The sequence below is a fragment of the Uloborus diversus genome, chromosome 9 (genome assembly GCF_026930045.1).
Source record: "Uloborus diversus isolate 005 chromosome 9, Udiv.v.3.1, whole genome shotgun sequence".
NCBI classification, from domain to species: Eukaryota; Metazoa; Arthropoda; class Arachnida; order Araneae; family Uloboridae; genus Uloborus; species Uloborus diversus.
Window position 1 is genome coordinate 81,753,892 of NC_072739.1, and position 19,172 is coordinate 81,773,063.

Sequence of the window (19,172 nt, forward strand, 5' to 3'; positions counted from 1 at the left end):
CGAAGTGCTTCTCTTTTCTTCTCTCTCGTTTTTCCCCTCTGTCCATTAAGTTCCATGATTTGTCGAGCAAGCAGTTTTTATTTTGTTTGATTTTGATTTGCAAAAGAATGTATAACTTTTAAAAAACTTTGTTTGCCTATTTTTTTTTTCATATTTTTGTTGTCACAATTACCTAATATAAGGCCTCAAAATACAGCTTTTTTTTCCGAAAATTTTTCGGGGGAAAACCCCCGACCCCCTGAAATTATGGATGTTCTACATCCGACTTAAAGGGACACTCTCCTGTTATCCTTACCACTACAAGGTGAATAAGAAAAATAATAAGAAATTAAAATAACAACAGTTCAAACAGTGGAATCATTAAAAATCGAGACAAAAAGTCTTCTATGTTAACATTCTTATGCGTTTGGTGTGTCTATATATACTATATGTGTGTGTGTGTGTTAGGGGAGGGCAATGTGCTAATCCGGGCCCCTCCCGAAAAAAATTTCTGGATACGGCCTTGAATCTGGAAGTAGGGTATGGTGGGGTGGAATGGGTATAAAAACAGGTGTGTTTGAAATGATTATCAAACTATTCAAATCGGATATCCAACAATTAAAAAACCATAACTGAGTTTTTACATTTTAACAATTCACTTCTCATATCCATAGTTATCATTACTGAAACAATTTTATTGTTTAGTAAAAAGGCTATTATTTCAAAGTCTGTTTTCATACCCATTCCACCCTATGGGGTGAAGTGAAATGGGTAGTATTATTTTTAATTAAATTTCAGAGTGAAAACATGAATTTATTATTGTTTTTCACACCAAAATATATTAATATAAGGGTAAAAATCTATTCAACAATATAGTCTAATTTCACTGCAATTAAAGGTGTAATGTCCACGATTGTTGAGGATTGGCTGACTTAGTTTTTCGATGATGCATCTTCTTTAATCTCCATTTTCGCATTATTGGGGTAGGAGAAAAAAATTTCCCATCACAGACTTCTTAAGAATTTTTACAACATAAGCACAAGTATATACTAACGATTCTAAAACTTGAGAAATAAAATACTTTTTAAATTTCCTAGTAATCTATTCAACTAGTACCCAGTTTCCTGTAGATATTGTAGTACATAAGCTTAGTGGAATGGAAGTTTGATCAGACTGGTTTTCAATTTATTTAATCATTTCTGGCTTTGTCTAGTGGTTGCAAAGCATGACTCGTATTAGGTGGTAGGCAAATGTTAAATTTCATTATCGATAACATGCTTTACATTTTCATATGTCAGACGGCATGCATGTCTTTTTAGATGCCTTGCGAAAAGTTTGAACCTTTCTTCAAAGAGTGTGTCTTCCATTCAACCAACTTTAGTGCAGCCATAAGCAACTCAATAACATAAGGATTTCAGAATATAAAACTTTCGATAAGATGAACAACTTACTTCAGAGAAAAACCTTTATCGAGAAAAAATGTTAATTCCACAGCCTATGTCATTAAGCTTAATATTATACCCATTCGACCCTACTTAAAAAATTTTAACATATTTCTTAAAATGTATGGAATTTCTCTTTTCTGATTTTTTCAGTAGACAAAAGAGATTTAGAGAGAAGACAAAAATAACAGTAATAAAATTCTATCTAAATTCAAACAAAATCCTGAAAACAAAGTTTAAAAAAAATAGTTTTGATTTTTAAAACGTAACTTTCAAGAAGGCTGCCACTAAATTGACTGTTTCCATTCAGGTTTTTCTTGACCAAAATAAAGTCAAATTATTGTAAATAACATGAGTGTTTTAATTTTTTTTTTGCAAATTGTTTTTTTCCCCTGTAACTCAAAGATTAATAAACTACGCATTCCACCCCACATACCCATTCCACCCCACCTGACCCTACTAAACTTAAAGTAACAAGACACATAATCAAAAGTAATACCGAAAAATCTAAAAAAAAGTAGAATTTTATTGCAGTTGACTAGTTAAAACCAAAGTACGGTCTGAAGAACTCGCAGTTTTCAAAATGTTGTTGTAGGTAACTTTTTCTGTTTTCTTTTAGCTGGAATGTCAATACATAAGGTTTTTCTCGTGAGAAAGTGGGCCACTCGTGACTTGGTCTCCTGAAAACAAAAGAGGCATTTATTAAAAAAAAAATAATGCTGATTTATTTTTGGCAACGGGAAATTAAAGGAAAGTCGGAGTCCTTTATGATTTAGCAAAAAAGAGCTGTGTAGACACTTTTTTTTTTTGAATGACAAAAATTATTTATTTAGGTGGACATTTTATCATTATTTATTTTTATTTATTAATTCATTTTGTTATTTTTTGGCAACGGGAGAAAAATAAAATTAGTTTTTACCAGGAAGAAAGCTTAACAATTTTTTTTTTGATATAATATATACATTTTGATAAACATTTTTATTGTTATTTTTTCAAATGTCTTTGAAAGCGATTAAAAGTTTTTTTTGGGTTAAAAAAAAAGCATACAAGCAGAATTGTTTTAAAAAGTGTTAGGGTAAGATCACCAGTAACAGACAGTCATAAGTTTAGATTCAAATGATAAGCCTTTTAGGCGGGTAAAACTGATGTTGATGTGGCCCATGAATACGGTGCAACCATCTACTGTTTGACCACGGATTGTATGGAATTTTCAAGAGTTCAGATAAGACGAATCTATCTGAATGAGGGGGAAAATTAAAAATTTGATACCGGTATTCCGCTCATTTGAATGAGACTTTGCTTCTGCAAAAGCTGACATCGCTAAAAAAATAATAGATTCGTCCATTTCCGGCTGTAAAACGGATGTTTGTCTTTCCATACAATCCGTGGTCAGACAGTAGTGTCATCAGAGTGAATTTTATGAGCCAGTTGGTATTTACAAGGCAGTGATGGAAGGTTATGAACAGCCACCACAAGGTCATCAGCTAGTGTTTCATGTTCATTTGAATTTAATAACTCTTTAGTTCTTAAATTAAAGAGCTTTTGCACGTTTTTGAAGAGAAAAAAGGAATTTTGAGTCTATTACTCATACTTTTCGCATCTTGTCTGTTACTGGGAATAATCAGATTTTTCGGCGTCTGTTACTTGGGTTCGGAACTGTTTTCGAAATTGAGCAAATAAAAATAGAATTAACTAATTCTAGATCAGAGGATCCAGAAGTATCCAAACTTTAAATGAGATGTAGTTGCATGAGAGAAAATAGTTTAAAAAGTCTCAGTACAAGGCTCAGAAAATTGAGTTAACCAAAGAGCGATGTCTTAAGCATGTATGTGACTGGTACCGCTACCTTATTACTTCATTTGTTCGTTCATTTATTTTCTACTTATCTGTTTCATCAGATGAGAGAGATACATTTTGCGTTTATAAATCAGCTAAAAATGTTAAAAAGGCATGTGTGACATAATTTGCAGAAGCTAATAACTAATTTAGAGAATATCAGTTAGGTACTAGAAAGTCGATGTTGGTATAAAGAGGAAATTAGGCTCGTTTAATTTTGGACGGACTTCTTGTTGATTGAAATACATTTGTCAGAGATTTTGTTCTTAGAAAAAACTATATCGCACCCCCCTACAACAGAAGAGACACATCTCAAAAATAAATAAACAAATAAGTAAATAAATAAACAAATAAATAAATAAAAGTGTATTAAAAAAAAAAAAAAAACATCATTGGAGCAAATGAAGGTCTTGCGCAAAGGCACTTTTTATCTAATTTATTCAAAAATACTATAGTAAGCACAAAACATTTGAAATTTATGTTTTCTGGTTGTTTTTTAATAATCGAAATCAGTAGCGTATACTTAAATTTCAAAACTATTTCTTCTAAATATTGAAGTTTTAATGATGTGTTCGTATTAAATGTATCGTTTATACACTACCACGCACCAGTCATGTAAACTAACTTTGTGCTATTTTTGTGGAAAAAGGGGGCATTAAATTTGGATTTTAATTTTTTCGGCCTTCTTTTTCATTTTTCTATTTCGTCATTTCTCTTGCCGGAGTGCCCTAGGTGGTTCTTAAAAAATTCTGCAATGTGCATGAGATACAAATTTTGATTATTGCCAAAGACTAAGCATTTAAAACAAAATAATTCGTGTAGAGTAATGATTTTTGAACTTACCCAAATTTTGCAAAGTTGGTCCACATCGAAATCATTTCCCTACTTAGTTTTTGTTCAGAAGCTGTATAGTGTCCTCTACAATGCTGATATTGTGTATTCTTACACTTTTTATGAGATTCTACGTATTCCAAGGGCCTTCTAACCCTGACTAATGCTTTATCATGTCCTTTGTAATCAAACGGTCTTTCAAGATAAAGTGGCTCTTCATCATGTCCTGCGGAATCAAACGGTCTTCCAAGGTATGACTCTTCATCTTTGTCTGCGCAATCCAACGGTCTTCCAAACACAAACGGAATTTCGTCTGCATGTACCACGCCCATCCAATGAGCCCATGGTGTCACAGAACTCCGATGGTTGAAGTAGTAGTAATATACGGAATTACCTTTTCTCGCATAGCTTTCTGCAAAATATACATCAGGGCAAAATATGCTATAATCTCCGTACGCATGGTATACTTGACTACGGACATGATGGTAGTCATACTCCTGTAATCCTCCAAGATACCACTGAACAGCAGCTTCGGGTGCAGGGAAAGCGGGGGTAAACAGTGGAATTATGGCACTTCCAAAAGTTTTGTTAATGCGAGGATTTCTTTCACCAAACGGACCAAAAAGCTCTGGCATGAAAACAGGAAGTTGAAAAGCACCTTCGTCTTGATTATTGCCAATTAGCACATCGACATTCTGAAACTGTAAATTAATTACAGCTAATCTAGGATTGATTGGTAGCAGAGCGTCTCCAAAGATGAAGTTAAAAGTTTGGACTGAGAAATTATTCAAAGCATCAGCGGCGTATGCTAGAATATTAGCATCTTTACCTGCAAAGAGGGAAAAAAAATGTTATGAATACTGATGCAGCGTAAAAATGTTTTTGTTAGTTTTAAATTAATGTTAAAGAAAACAAATAAATACCTTTCTGTTGAAAAAGTTTCGTCCACAAATCGCATGACACGCTTTGAATGGGAGAGGGTTTGTGAGATTATGACAGTTTGTGGCATAGGGGAGGGAAGAGATAACAAGCAGTGTAACATCACAAAGTTTTAAATAAGAATATGTTTATGACAACTAGCGAAGCATATGTTAAGGGAAGTGGATAGAGGAATGTGTAATACTTTGTGACAAAGAGGAAGGGAACTCAAAATGATGAAAAAAAGGTGACATCATTTATGGACAGCCCCTAAGGAAAAAAAATCTATGCAACCTTAAAAAAGCAGAAATCCCCCCCCCCCTCCCGACAAAAAGAAAAGGAGAGATCATGTTTCGGAATTATAAGGAACTCTTTTCTCAATACAAAAAAAAAAAAAAAAAATCTAAAACTATGAATATTACCAACTGGGTATTGAAACTATTTTTAAATGAATGAGCAAAATACTTTGTGGCTTACTTCTCAAGCATTGAATTATTCCAACAGGATTCTCCACTAAAGACGCATTGTTTGGTGCACAGCCCATTTCTGCTGCGAGTCGGACACCTAACTGTAGATTCGCCAGGTAACTGGCGTCATCGATGAGTCTTGCCGGGGCACCACTTTCCAAGATGACCCTTCTGAAGAGGCCAACAGTGAGAGGGGACACGCAGAAAAGGCCTGACACCATAGCTCCCCCACTCTGGCCAAAAAGTGTGATGTTGTCCGGGTCCCCTCCAAAAGCCTGAATATTGCTCTTAACCCACCGAAGAGCTTCCAGTATGTCATAAAATCCTGAAAAACAATAGCGAGATCAGTAAAAAATGGGAATGCTGCACTTAACTCAATATTTGTGATAATTTCTTTTTGTTTTGTATTCGCTGCAACTGAAAAAGTATTGAATGGAATTTAGTGAATTCGGGTAGACATATGCGTTTTTTTGCGAATCGACGATGATTATAGATTTCGAAACAACAAGGGAACTTTGTATTTCAAAAAGTTATGTAAGGGCAGGTGAGATTGTAAAATAGGGGTAAATTGTCACTTTGTGACTTGTTTACTTGATAAATTTGCGAAAAAATATCGGTTACATCATCATCGTGCTTGCTCTTTTGCTTCATTTGTTTTCCTAGAACTTTTTACAATGCTTTTTGGCGTGATAGATAACTCCGGCGGAATATTTTACATTTTGGTGGAAATTTTTATGTTGTTAAACTTATAGTTGGAGGATTATTTTATATTCTGATGGAACGTATGGCGGATGTTATTTATTGTCTTTCTTCATTTTTTTGACGGTTTGTTTTACATGGGTTTTGTTTCAATGTCTTGTTGTCATTGTCATTTTAGTGGAACTTTTAATCCTGTCAAATGACTTATTTTATTTGAAAGTAAATTGTTGTTTTTGTTTAGTGCCAGCTAGGCTAGCCATTTGAGGTGCGCTGCTTCACTTTTCCAAACGTACCGTAATTTGGTGTACAGTCCGACTACCACAGTACACACATGCGTTGAGGACCCGTTTATAGGGTAGACAACCATTCACAGCACAAATACACATTCCTACAAAGAAAGGACAAGGACAGGAGAGAGAAAGTATATCTATGCCCGAGCCGGGATACGAATCCAGGGCCTCCCCATCCGCAGCCAGATTTCTCTCACCACTAGACAAGGGAAAAAGTGCATTAAATAAACAAAATAATGCATTGTATCCCCTTATACGTAGCTTTTGTGTAATTTTGACCAAACTTAGCAGTAAATACTAGGGTTGCCACACAGTTGTAGAGAGTCACCAACTGTACAAGCACTTGATTTTCAATATCTTTAAATACATTAAATTGTCAATGAACCTTTATTCTTCTCTTAACCCAATGATTTGCACCAAAATTGGTATATAGGCGGTTCTCAATGGGAGCACTTCTGATTAACTTTTGGCGCCTGTCGTTAGGGGTGGCATTGATATAATCAAATGTTTTTCACATGAAATATGACGACAGTCGCTCCGAGGGAGGAATGTTCTTTATTTTTTTTTTTTTTAAGTTTGAGAATAATTTAATCAAATAGGTAAAAAAAAAAGTCTTGTGGTGGCGGAGCATGTTTAATCTCAAAAACTAACTGTATTCTCTCCTTTTTAGCTTTTTCTTTTGTTAATAAAAAGAAGAAAGTAGTGAAATTTTTCGAATTCCAACGGATTTGCACTTTTTGAAGTGTGTTAAACAGCGGTTCTACATTGATGTCGATAATTTCAAAACATCAATGTTTCTATTAAAACTTCGAGTTTGAGGGTAAACGGAAAGAGATAACAACTATTTCTCTTAGTATAAAACGTTGTAATAAATATTATACAATTTAAAACAACAACATAACTATTTTCCTAAAACAAAAAATTTTGACGTTTGACAGTTTTCCGAAATAAACGAATTAGTTAACAACGTTTAAAAATTTTAAAATTTATTTTAATCCTTCAGTAAAAATATTTAAAAATGGAAATTTTACGGGCGTAGTAATCAAGCGAGAAATTTTACTAAAAATAAAACAATGGTTTAACTCAAAAAGGAAAGATCTGTAAACTACTGACCCATATTCCCTGGTGCTTCCTCACTTGGTGTTGATAAAAATCCAAACACCCCTAACCGGTAATTAATATTGACGACAATCACATCTCCTTTTGCTGCTAAAACGCTCCCGTCATATGTATCAAGTCGATTAGATCCTGACGAGTAGCCACCTCCATATATCCAAAACATCACAGCTTTTTTAGTCGTGCTGTGAGCACTTCTTGGTGCCCATATGTTTAAATACAAGCAATCTTCGCTTTGTCCAGGCATCTTGTCGACCCATGGATATTTGTAAGGAAAATACTGGACGCAGGCTGGAGCATAGCTGTCGGCTTTCAGAGTCGCCATCCACGGTTGGACTGGAACTGTTCTTCTAAAACGTAATTGTCCAACTGGAGGAGTGGCATAAGGAATTCCAAGGAACGTATCTACTAAAGTACCGTGATGAGTGTCCACAATTCCTTCTACAGGACCTGACCTGGTTAGAACAACTGATGCAGCACTTCTCAAAAATGCCAATTTGAGTATCAGCATAAAAATCCCAGAGACCATCATTTTCACAGCGACTTGGAATTTCTACTACATGGACTGCAATGAAAGGAAATAAACTCTTATTAAAACATATCTTCATTTTAATGTCGAACAACACTAGCTAAAACATCCGGACAAAACAATTTTTAGTTGATTTATTTTCTAAATTCTTATAAATTTCATGAATGAAGGAACGTTTAAGTGGTTTAGTAGTATTTGATTTGGCAACGACTTATAAGTAAACATACAGTCTGACCACCATAGATGTAGTATAACTAGATGCACAACTCCGTAACTAGCCACTGGCTGCTCGAAGCCTCCGGTCATTGAACACTCGACTCTTGAATCAAACGGACAAAGCATAGCTTACGAGGATGCAACGCTAATTGCATCCTATCAGACTACGGCAAAAGTTGTTTCGCGCATGTGCTTTCTGGAAACCGTTAACTTGAAGATTTCGGTTGCCCATGGAACCGGTTTCTTAATGGGTATCTAGTTAATACCACAGAAAGCAAAAAAAAAAAAAAAAAAAAAAAAACTCAGACAGGCAATTAAATGTACTAGGTTTTCCACAGATTAAGTTCCGTTTTCAGTTTTCGGTATGGAATGGTTGCGTTTATTAGTTTAAACACACGCCTTCTTTTGGCTTAAACTTGACAATCGAGTAAAAGCACTTTCAGACTGCTGACTTATGCGGAATATGTTTAGTGAGCGTTCAAAATGTAAATGTGCATAAAAGTAACATATGACTTATCCTGCCAAAACCCAGTCCAATAAAAGTGCTGCTTCCAAAGCTCAGGAGGTGGCATTTTCATATTCCCAGACATCATTTAGCACATCTTTTGTTAACTTCAATCTGCATTAATTTTCTCATGAGTATTCAATAATTGATTTTTCTTTTGATTAAAAAAAATAATTGTGTACTAATCGTGAATGCTTATTGCTGTTTTTAATCAAAGATAATTTATCATTTAAAACCAATTTAATATGTTATATTAATTTTTAAATTTTATGTTTTTTACTCTACACAAAAAAGAGAATAAGGTAGTTAAAATTTTTGATAGTATTTATCACTAAAATTGTAACAGATGTTGTTTTCGTTATGCGGTCCAACGTGCCCCACCAAGCGGATCTGTATCGTTGAGAAATATTTAATGAAACTTACTGTTTAAAATCGAACTGTTCATTAAATTTTTTGATGAGATAAAAAATGAAAAATAAAAAAGCGGGCCAACGTGCCTCATTTCTCTCTACTTGATAACAAACAACTAAATGGAGAATCAATTTTAAACTACTAATTGATGTTTGATATTAAAATTGATTAAAAAGAGTTCCAAAGTCTCCTGCCCGATTTCTGCTATTTTCGCTAGAACAATCCGTATGGGTTAATTTATTAAATAATTGTAATAATATTGAATAAATAGCAGAAATATCACAAATACCTTGATCTACTAAATGAAGAAGATATGGGGATGATCCATATTTTACTACTGCAGTAAAATTGTTCGTATTTTCATCTTTCCAGTGCACAAATAAACGCACATTTCTTGGGTGCCATTTGAGAGGTTTTTTAATGCATAGAAATTCTGCAAAACTGAGGAGTTTTTAAAAGGTACTGTAAATTATTAAACAGGATAATGAACAGACGGATAATCCAAGTTCAGTGTTCTTCGTTTAGAACACTTAGCGCAGTTTTGTTTAATAACAAAACAGATTACACCGATACATATCAGTTGATGTGGGTCACGATAGACATCCGATATTTATTTTAAAACCATCATGATATCTGTATTTTCGATATTTATTTTGGAATTAAAATATTTGCAATATAAAATAATGTTTTCGAATCTTATTAATACTAGTGATTCAAAACAAAATTTATAATCAATAAAATTAACGAAAAATTAACATGCAATATTTTTATAATATGATACAGATACATATCATTAATGTAATGAAATATATAAGTTTTAGTTTAAATTAGGAAAATCATTAAGACTGTATACTGAGTCTCAAAGAGCAAATGTATATGAATAGTCGAAATAGATAATAGTAAAATTAATTAGCTACAATGCTTTATTTTATTTATTTCTTTTTTTAATTCTAAATTGTCACATTTCACAAATGATTATGAGTATCATTTATAGATATAATTACCATTTAAAATATGCAACTTTTTGTATATAGATTAATAATGAATGAAACATTAATATTAAGTCCGTAATCACAATAATAATGATGGAAAATCAGCAAGAGTGTGACTTAAACATGTAGTTAATATTTGAAGAATTTAATTTGCATTGATTTAAAACATTGGACATCAAAATATCCGCATCAAAATATTGGACATTTTCGACGCGTTAAAAAACATCAAGACAATTTCAAATCATGTTACAAAAAGATCAAAATTCAAAATTACTCTGCTAAAACATAGTTTAAAAACTACAAACAATTTAAAAAATCATTTTACAGAAGAGCAAAAACATTTGCACTCACTTTCAGCTCCTGTGACAAGCAAGTAAACGCTTCACACACAAAATGACAAAATTGACAGCTCCTTAAACCCTTTTAAGCAATTCCTTACGGCAGATCTTATTCGATTCAAATCGAAAATAAGTACTTTGTTGAATCAAGCATGCCTGGTATTCATCTATTATTATTTAGAACAGAGCTTCTCAATCTTTCTTAAACTCTTATTTGATATATATCGTGAAAAATAATAAGAGATTTTAACTAAGTTTATTTTCCGCAAAACAAGGATTAAAGGTAGTCAACGCAATAATGTTTTCCAGTAAAATGTAAATCTTCATACTTTCCTCCCACGTGCTTTTATGCTATTGCACAAATGTAACAAAATTGTGCACCAATCCATGGAAATAGAATGAACGTTCTTCCTATTTAGTTTTTCTCCTTTTACTAATCTACCGTAACCGCATTGCTTCCTTTATATCAACGCAAGTTAACTATTCCTTCGCACCGGGGAAAACTTAAAGCATCTGAATAGTCAACACTACTTTTTATTTTTGAAATATTGAAGACAATTCACTTTGAAGCTCATTTTTTGTTTGGCTCTAGGTAAAAACCTATATAAAACAGAAAAAAAGAAAAAAATTAAAGAATTTTTTTTTCCCGAAGAAATGGGCAATTTTGTGTTTAAATAAGGCGTTTATTGTACATTACAACATCCTCAATAAAAAGGGATCTATTGCGTAATATGAAAAAACTCACCTATCATGTTCTTTAGAATGTTATTGTCTGTGTTTTGTTCCATTATCTTTCAGCAACTGCCGTTTGCCTCTGAATTAGGGGTCAAAAAATTACAAAATGCAAATTTTCCAAAAATTTCCCATTTATGATTGAAAACAAAAAATCATAAAAAATTTATAAACACTCTGTTTTCTTAGTGCTTAGGACAAAACATCTGTTCTATAATATTCAACACTGGCACGAAATTTCAAGCAATTATTTGTGTAAGGGGCGACTAAAACTGTTTTCGGAGAAAAATACAGTGGCTCCCAAAAGTGTTCGTACACCTTGAAATTTTGTAGTAAAATCAAAATAACGCAAAACTGAATTTGAATATGAAGTCCAATTTTTTTTTCACACCATTCTTATGCCATTCTGAATAAAACTCAGTAGTTTTTTTCAAAATATTGCCAGATTTTATTTTTGAAATTTGTCAAAAAATGAAGAGACGGAGAAATAATACGCCACAAAAGTCGTCGTACACTCAAGTTTTTTCGAATAAATTCATGATTAAAACTATCATATGTCATTTTTTTATTATTTTTGCATTGTGCTGACCCTTAAAAGTCATTTGGCTTTAATTTTTTGTTTATTTATTCCTTAATATTGTGCTTATTACTTTAAAATGACTGGTATTTGAAAAACACCACAAACACCATTCGAAATTTGAATTGTTTACTCACAATAGCGGTAAATTGGTTTGAAATGTCTCTAAATTAGGTAATTTATACCATTCTATTGTGAAGTGCTTGATAAAATGCTTTAAAGACAAGAATAGAATCGAAAACACGGTAAGAAAAGGTCAACTGGCAAAGTTAACAATGCGTGATCGGAGGTTTACAGTTAAAAAAATTATGAAAAATACACGTTTGAGTGCTGAAAAAATTTCTGCAGAATTGAATGAAACATTTTACGTTTAATTTTCACCTAAAATTGTTCGCCAAGTTCTCTGATTAACTGGATTAAATGGGACCTCTTCCTGCAGAAATTTTCTTGTTCGTGCGAATAACAGAAAGCTTACTTTCCGTCGCAAAATTAATGATAAATAAGCTCAAAAAGTTTTAGAACAACGTCTTACTTATAGATGAAAATAAATTTAACATTTTGGGTTAAATTGTTGTATAATTGTAAATAAAAGAAAAAATGAGGAATTTAATCTGAAGAACTTAGTTGGATCAGTTAATCAGGACAGTGAAAGTGTTTTAATGTGAGGGTGCATTACAGCATCAGGACTTGGAAATTTGGAATTTTTTGATTAAATAATGAATCATGCTGTTCATTTAAATATTTATAAAAGCAATTTTAAACTATTAGCCCAAAATTTGGTAATCGGAAACAACTTTGTTTTTTATCGAGATAACGATAAGAAGCACACGTTTGCGTTTGGTGCCTCAAAAATTGTCCTTAAGCTTAGAAATACCCCCTCAATCTTCAGATTTGAACTTAATGTAACATATTTAGAGATATCTGGGGGCTAGATTACGAAAATACAGCTTTGAAACGAAAATAGAGCTAGAAACAGTAAGACTCAAACTGGGGTTGAACACTTACTCAGAAATTACGCAAAAAAAGAAAGAAAAAACAATGAAATCTATTCCCAGACGTTTAAAAACTCTTGTTGATACTGCATGATGTTCTACTAAATAATAACTTTGTAAAAAGTTAGATTATATACTAATTTTTTTACATTTTTTCAAAGTGTACGAAGACTTTTGTGAGATAAAATTTCCGGCAATTTTTGGTTTTTGATTTTTAAAAAATTATGTTTTAATGTTTTATTAAAAATTTTCATGTAGTTTTGTTAAATATAGATCATAGATCTTATAATAAAATACCTATTCCGAAATATTAATTCTAACCAATGGATAATGGCCTATTTCATTGAAAATCGTAGGTGTACGAACACTTTTGGGAGCCATTGTACATTTAAAGATTTTAAAGCACAAAGTGCGTCAAAATCTGTTGTCAGATTTTGAAAACTAAAAAATGAATTAAATTAAAAAAATATATTAACGAGCTCCAATTGAGGCTTGCCTTAATTAATATTCTTCAACTAAAGTCATTGAAGTTCCCTTGAAAACACATACTTTCGGTATCGATCGCTGACTTTCGGTTCATTCTTGTTGACGAAGTTGTTTTCACTTGACGAAGAAACTGAATTGATTCATTTAATTAGTCAGATACCTTAAAAGATTTTGAGAGTGTTCACGTAAAACAGTTAAAGTGCTCATTTCTACGAAGTTCAAGTTAGATATATTTTTTTTATTTTTTGAGCAATCACGAATTGGTTATTATCCTCACTTGGCCACAGTTGATGTTGCTCTGCTTTTTCAGATCACCATGACAACGGTTGTTTTTAATATTTATTTAGAGAGCGAAGTTTTCCTCGTCATACAGTGGCTCCCAAAAGTGTTCGTACGCCTTGAAATTTTGTAGTAAAACAAAAATAACGTGAAACTGAATTCGAATATGAAGTCTAATTTTTTTTTTCACATCATTCCAAATAAAACTCATTAGTTTTTTTCAAAACATTGTCTGATTTTATTTTTGAAATTTGTCAAACATCGAAGAGACAGAACAAATACGCCACAAAATTAATCGTACATTGAAATATTTTCGAATAAATTCATGGTTGAAATTATTACATGTCGTTTTTTTATTATTATTATTATTTTTCCATTGTGTTGACACTGTAAAGTCATTTGGCTTTAGTTTTTTGTTTATTTATTCCCTAATATTCTGCTTATTATTTTAAAACGGCCGTTATTCGGAAAAAACAACTAACACCATTCGAAATTTGTTTTTCCCTCCCCCTCACAGCTGCGGTAAATTGGTTTGAAACGTCTCTAAATTAGTTAATTTATACAATTCTATAGTGAAGTGCTTGATAACATGCCTTAAACAAAAGAATCGGATCGAAAACAAGATAAGAAAATGTCAACCGGAAAAGTTAACAAAGCGTGATCTGAGATTTACAGCGGAACAAAATATGAAAAATACACCTTTGAGTGCTGTAAAAGTTTCTGCAGAATTTAATGAAACATTTTACGTTTAACTTTCACCTAAAATTGTTTTCCTGATTCTCTGATTAGCTGGATTAAATGGGATCTCCTCCCACAGAAATTTTCTTGTTCGTGCGAAAACCAGAAAGCTTACGCTTTTCGTCGCAAATCAATGATAAATAAGCTCAAAACAATGATAAATAAGCTTGAAATAACATCTTACTTATAAATGAAAATAATGCAACATTTTTGGTTAGATTTTTGTGTAATTGTAAATAGAAGAAAAAATGAGGAATTTAATCTTAAGAACTTAGTTGAATCAGTTAATCAGGACGGTGAAGGTGTTCTTGTCTGAGGGTGCATATCAGCATCAGGACTTGGTAGTTTGGAATTTATTGATGAAATAATGAACCACACTGTTCTCATTTAAATATTTAAAAAAAAAAAAACAACTATTTTAAACTGTAAAAACGATTCAGAAACGTTCCTGGAAAATAATAGGCGGCTGATGTGCCCAATTTCTACCAGTAACATATCTTACAACAAGAAGTTCTGTCTAGAACTAAACGAGCCTACTTTCCCATATACCCATACTACTTTCTAGTACCTGATCAATATTCTCAAAAACAGCTAAAATCGCAAATTGTTTCAAAAATATTTTTTAAATATTTTAAGCTGATTTCTAGAAACAAATTATTCCTCACTCATCTTTAAAAAAAAAAAAAAAAAAAAAAAAGCAGCAGCACTTTTTAAACAAAGCAGCTTATACACTTTTTTTCCATTAAAAAAATTCTTTAACAGCTTTCAAAACGAAAAAATAATAGTTAAAATTAATAAGTTTATTAAAATAAATACATCATATCAAAAAAAAAAAAAAAAAAAATAATAATTTTTTGAATGAATTAATGCAATTACCAAAATAAATAAAAACAATAAAATGTCAACTTAAAGAAATAATTTTCATTGTCAAAAAAAAAAAAAAATCGTCTGCGCATATCTTTATGTAGAAACATGAATGACTTCGAGTTTATTCGCCGAAAACTGAATGCCTAAATTGAAACTTTAGCGTTAAAATAAAAACAAGTCATATCAACAATAATTATTTCATAGTTAAAACCATAGCTGCGGAGTCGGAGTAGGAGTCAATCTCATTTTGGGATAAAGGAGTCGGAGTCAAATATCCAAGAATCGGAGTCAGTCATCTGTCCTCCGTGTATAAATGTTTGCCAAAGCTAAGAAGTCAGAGTCGAAGTCGGGGCGTCGGAGTCCGATTAATTATCGGGCACAGGAGTCGGAGTCGGAGTCAGTTGCCCCTAAATTCTCGGAGTCGAAGTCTGGAGTTTGGCGTCAAGAGCTATTTCCAACAAAATTTGTTTGAAGTAAATCCGCCTTCAAGTACGGAATCTACATTGACTTTCACTTTCCCCGTAGGCGCTAATGTTAAGGAATTTGAACTGTTCAAAATTGAACGGAAAATTGTTCAAACCAAAAAGATATTTTATATACAAGTTTTTCATCAAAAGTTTTTTTCTACAAAGTTTGTTTGAAGCAAATTCGCCTCACTGTTCGAAATTGCCTTGAATTTCCCCGTAGGCGCTAATGTTAAGTTTTTCTGAACTGTTCAAAATTGAACAAAAAATAGTTCAAATCGAAAAGTGAAATATGGGAATGAGGTGTCCTCGCCGAGATCTTTCGAACAAAAAAAAGGTTTGTTCGAATCGGACTAGTCATTCAAAAGTTATTAGAGGGGGACAGACAGGCAGACAGACAATTTTCCCCATCTCAATACCCTACTTTCCAATTTTTAATTTTTCAATATTTATCTAACTATTTTATTTATTTTTGACTTTTTGTTTTTTGTTTTTCGGGATATTTTTAAGATGCATTAAGCCATCTTTCATGCTTTTTTCTTCTTTCTCTGACTTTTACTGGGAAAGTAGGCTAAAAACCAGGAACGTTTTCCGATAAAAGTCAGTAACCTTTCTGAAATATTGGGAAATCTTCCCTGTTAAAGCCAGTCGTGAACCTTCTAGAAAAATTAAATAGATTTAATGTATTTGATTAGAACTTTCATGATTTACTAAAAAAACTAAAGAAGCATTACAGCAACCATGGCCAAAGCTACATGAAAACTGCAAGAAATAACCGAGCATATTCCTTGCCTCGTAAAGCTGCAGCTATCCAGTGACATATTTGCTCCCATTGGAAGCTCAGTCAATCTACGGTGGCCGTAAAAGCCGATACACTTAATAAACACGCTCAGTCAATCTTTAAGCTGGTAGCAAAAAATATCTTTCACACCAGTGAGAAGTCTGCATTCGTGCATCTTTTAGCAACTCAGGAAACTTTCTTGCGAAGATACTTGATTTTACGGAGAAATAGGTGAAAACCTCTAGAATCCCAAAACGTTCCACGGAAGTAACCAGTAACGTTTCGGATTTTTTATACAATGTAAACTATTAGCTCAAAATTAATTTGGTTATCGGAAGCAACTTTGTTTTTTATCAAGACAACGATAACAAGCACACGGTTTTCAACGTTTGTGTCTGGTACTCAAAATTTGTCCTTAAGCTTAGTAATATCTCTTCAGTCGCCAGATGTAAACTTAATGTAACATATTTAGAGATATCTGGAGGCTAGATTATGAAAATACGGCTTTGAAACGAAAAGAGAGCTACAAACAGTAAGACTTGAAGTGTGAATGAACACTTATTAAGAAATTGCACACACACAAAAAAATAAAAATAAAATAAAATAAAAATAAATAAATAAAATAAATAAAATAAATAAATAAATTGAAATCTATTTGCAGACGTTCAAATGTTGTTGTGGATGTTGAATGATATTCTACTAAATAACTTAATAAAAAGTTACATTATTCAATAAAAAATAGACATTAAGTGTACGAAGACTTTTGTGAGATAAAATTTCCGTCCCTTTTTAGTTTTTGATTTTTAAAAAAATAAGTTTTAATTTGTAATTAAAAATTTTCATGTAGTTTTGTTAAAAATATATTATCGATCTTATATTTAAATACCTACTCCAAAGTATTAATTTTAACCAATGGATAAGTGCCTATTTCATTGAAAGTCGTAGGTATACGAACACTTTTGGGAGTCATTGTAGTTACATGTACAATGGGGTTGTTTCCTTCAGTCAAAAGTAGTAATTTTAGTCACTGAAAGTGATATAATAAGCAAATAAATAAATAAATAAATAAATAAATGAAATAAAATAAAATAAAATAAAAATAACATGGACCCAGAAAATACTTTTTTTCCCAACAGTAATTTTTTAATTAATTTTTTAAAATGCCCGATTTTTTAAACAAGGCGTGGTCTTGATGACGTCACAAATGATGCTCTTTGCCCCAACTTTCTACAGCGTTTCCGTTCTATGATAATCAAGAAGGAATTAAAATTGCGCTCTACGCTTGCTATCAACCATATTGTTGCCAATACGCGTGTGTAAAGATGCGAGTTAAATATTTTGCTCTGTGAATGGCAACACTGAATGGCATTTCATCATTTGTGGTGTCATCGGCAAAAGCGTAAACAATGAAAGCGCATCGATTTAAGTATTTTTTTTTTTAATATTAAAGTTAAATAAATTATTTGAAAAATGGTCAGATCCTATGCTTTTAAGCGTGCTCTTTCAGAAAAAAATACTTTTAAAATTTTGGAAACGACCCCGTTCGTCTGCGACTTGATTTTATTCATTGTTTTCTCAGGGCTCAGCTCAAGCAGATTTTACGCTAAAAAAAGATTTATTTTGTGTAAAATTACGTTTTTTTCAGAAAAAAAACCCCCCGCCTGCACAGATGAACTTAAACAGCAAAACTGCAGCTAAATATAACATTTTCAGGTTACCAATTCCCATCATTTAATATTGATAAGAAAAAAAAATACCAAGCGTTATACTGTGTAAATAATCTTTATGATAAATGTACTGGTGGATATCGGCCCGTAAGAGCTTTTTCTTCATTACCGCATCCTAATCACCATTAATTTTTTTGGGGGGATATGCCTTGCATTACCTATTCTTAAAAATCACTAATCATAATATGACGGGTGCAAATGTCTTGGTCATTTCCATTCCAGTCCATTTGTAAAAAAAAAAAAACCCAACGAGTAGGGTCCTATCGCAATTCGTGATTGTAAAAAACATAATTTGAATTCAAGACGTCTAAATTAAAATGAATTCTGAATTATTTTTAAAATTTATTTTTGGTTTTGCCTGTTTACTAGCTGCGTTGCAAGGCGTTGCAGCCTATCTCGAAAATAAAAGTAATGCGTCCAGTGACTCATGTTCAAAAAAAAAAAAAAAAAAAAAATAGAAGGTGAATTTTTCCGCCAACGTGTAGCTCAAAATTTAAATTTAGACATCTTTGGATTTTTTTAAAATTCCAAAATTCAATCCTTGCTATTATTGGGCGTAAATATTCCTTTTAACGGACTTTCGGGCTATACATTTCTCCTTTTCCTTCGTCTTTCTTCGTAGAAAATTAAATCCGCCTCCAACACCTACTCTTTTTCTTCTTTTAGTAAACACTAAGCATAACATAGCTTGTTAAATTTACCATGCATTTTGTAATTTTTGTAATATTTATTGAAAAAAAGTATTGTTTAGTGCTGAAGTAGCTTGATTGAAACGCGTCACATTTAGTGATTGTTTTACTCTCGATAACTCGAAGTTCCAAGAAGGCGGTTTAACTCTTCGAGTAGTCGGTAGTTCAATTTATCGGAAATTCCTTTCCTAGCTTGCTCAAGAATAATTTTTATTTTTTTTCTTCGAAATAGTGCATAATAGAAAGACTTATAGTTTGGAAAAACTAATTA

The 19,172-nt window shown here is 32.2% G+C and overlaps 1 protein-coding gene across 1 annotated transcript; it reads right to left on the reverse strand.

Annotated features, from left to right (window-relative positions):
- Positions 1 to 1,959: 1,959 nt before the first annotated feature.
- Positions 1,960 to 8,108, reverse strand: LOC129230347 (acetylcholinesterase-1-like). Its single transcript, XM_054864745.1, has 4 exons — positions 7,576 to 8,108; positions 5,484 to 5,798; positions 4,101 to 4,917; positions 1,960 to 2,101 (listed from the first exon to the last, which is right to left on the reverse strand). Exons 1-4 carry the CDS (start codon positions 8,105 to 8,107, stop codon positions 1,960 to 1,962), a joined length of 1,806 nt encoding a protein of 601 aa, XP_054720720.1. The 5' UTR covers position 8,108.
- Between the last annotated feature and the right edge of the window lie 11,064 nt (positions 8,109 to 19,172).

Coding starts and splice junctions, on each gene's coding strand:
- LOC129230347 (XM_054864745.1), bottom strand. CDS start 8,107: ATGGTCTCTGGGATTTTTATGCTGATACTCAAATTGGCATTTTTGAGA. Junction 4,918..5,483: donor AATAATTCAATGCTTGAGAA/GTAAGCCACAAA, acceptor CCCTCTTTGCAG/GTAAAGATGCTAATATTCTA. Junction 2,102..4,100: donor ACCAACTTTGCAAAATTTGG/GTAAGTTCAAAA, acceptor TTTTGTTTTCAG/GAGACCAAGTCACGAGTGGC.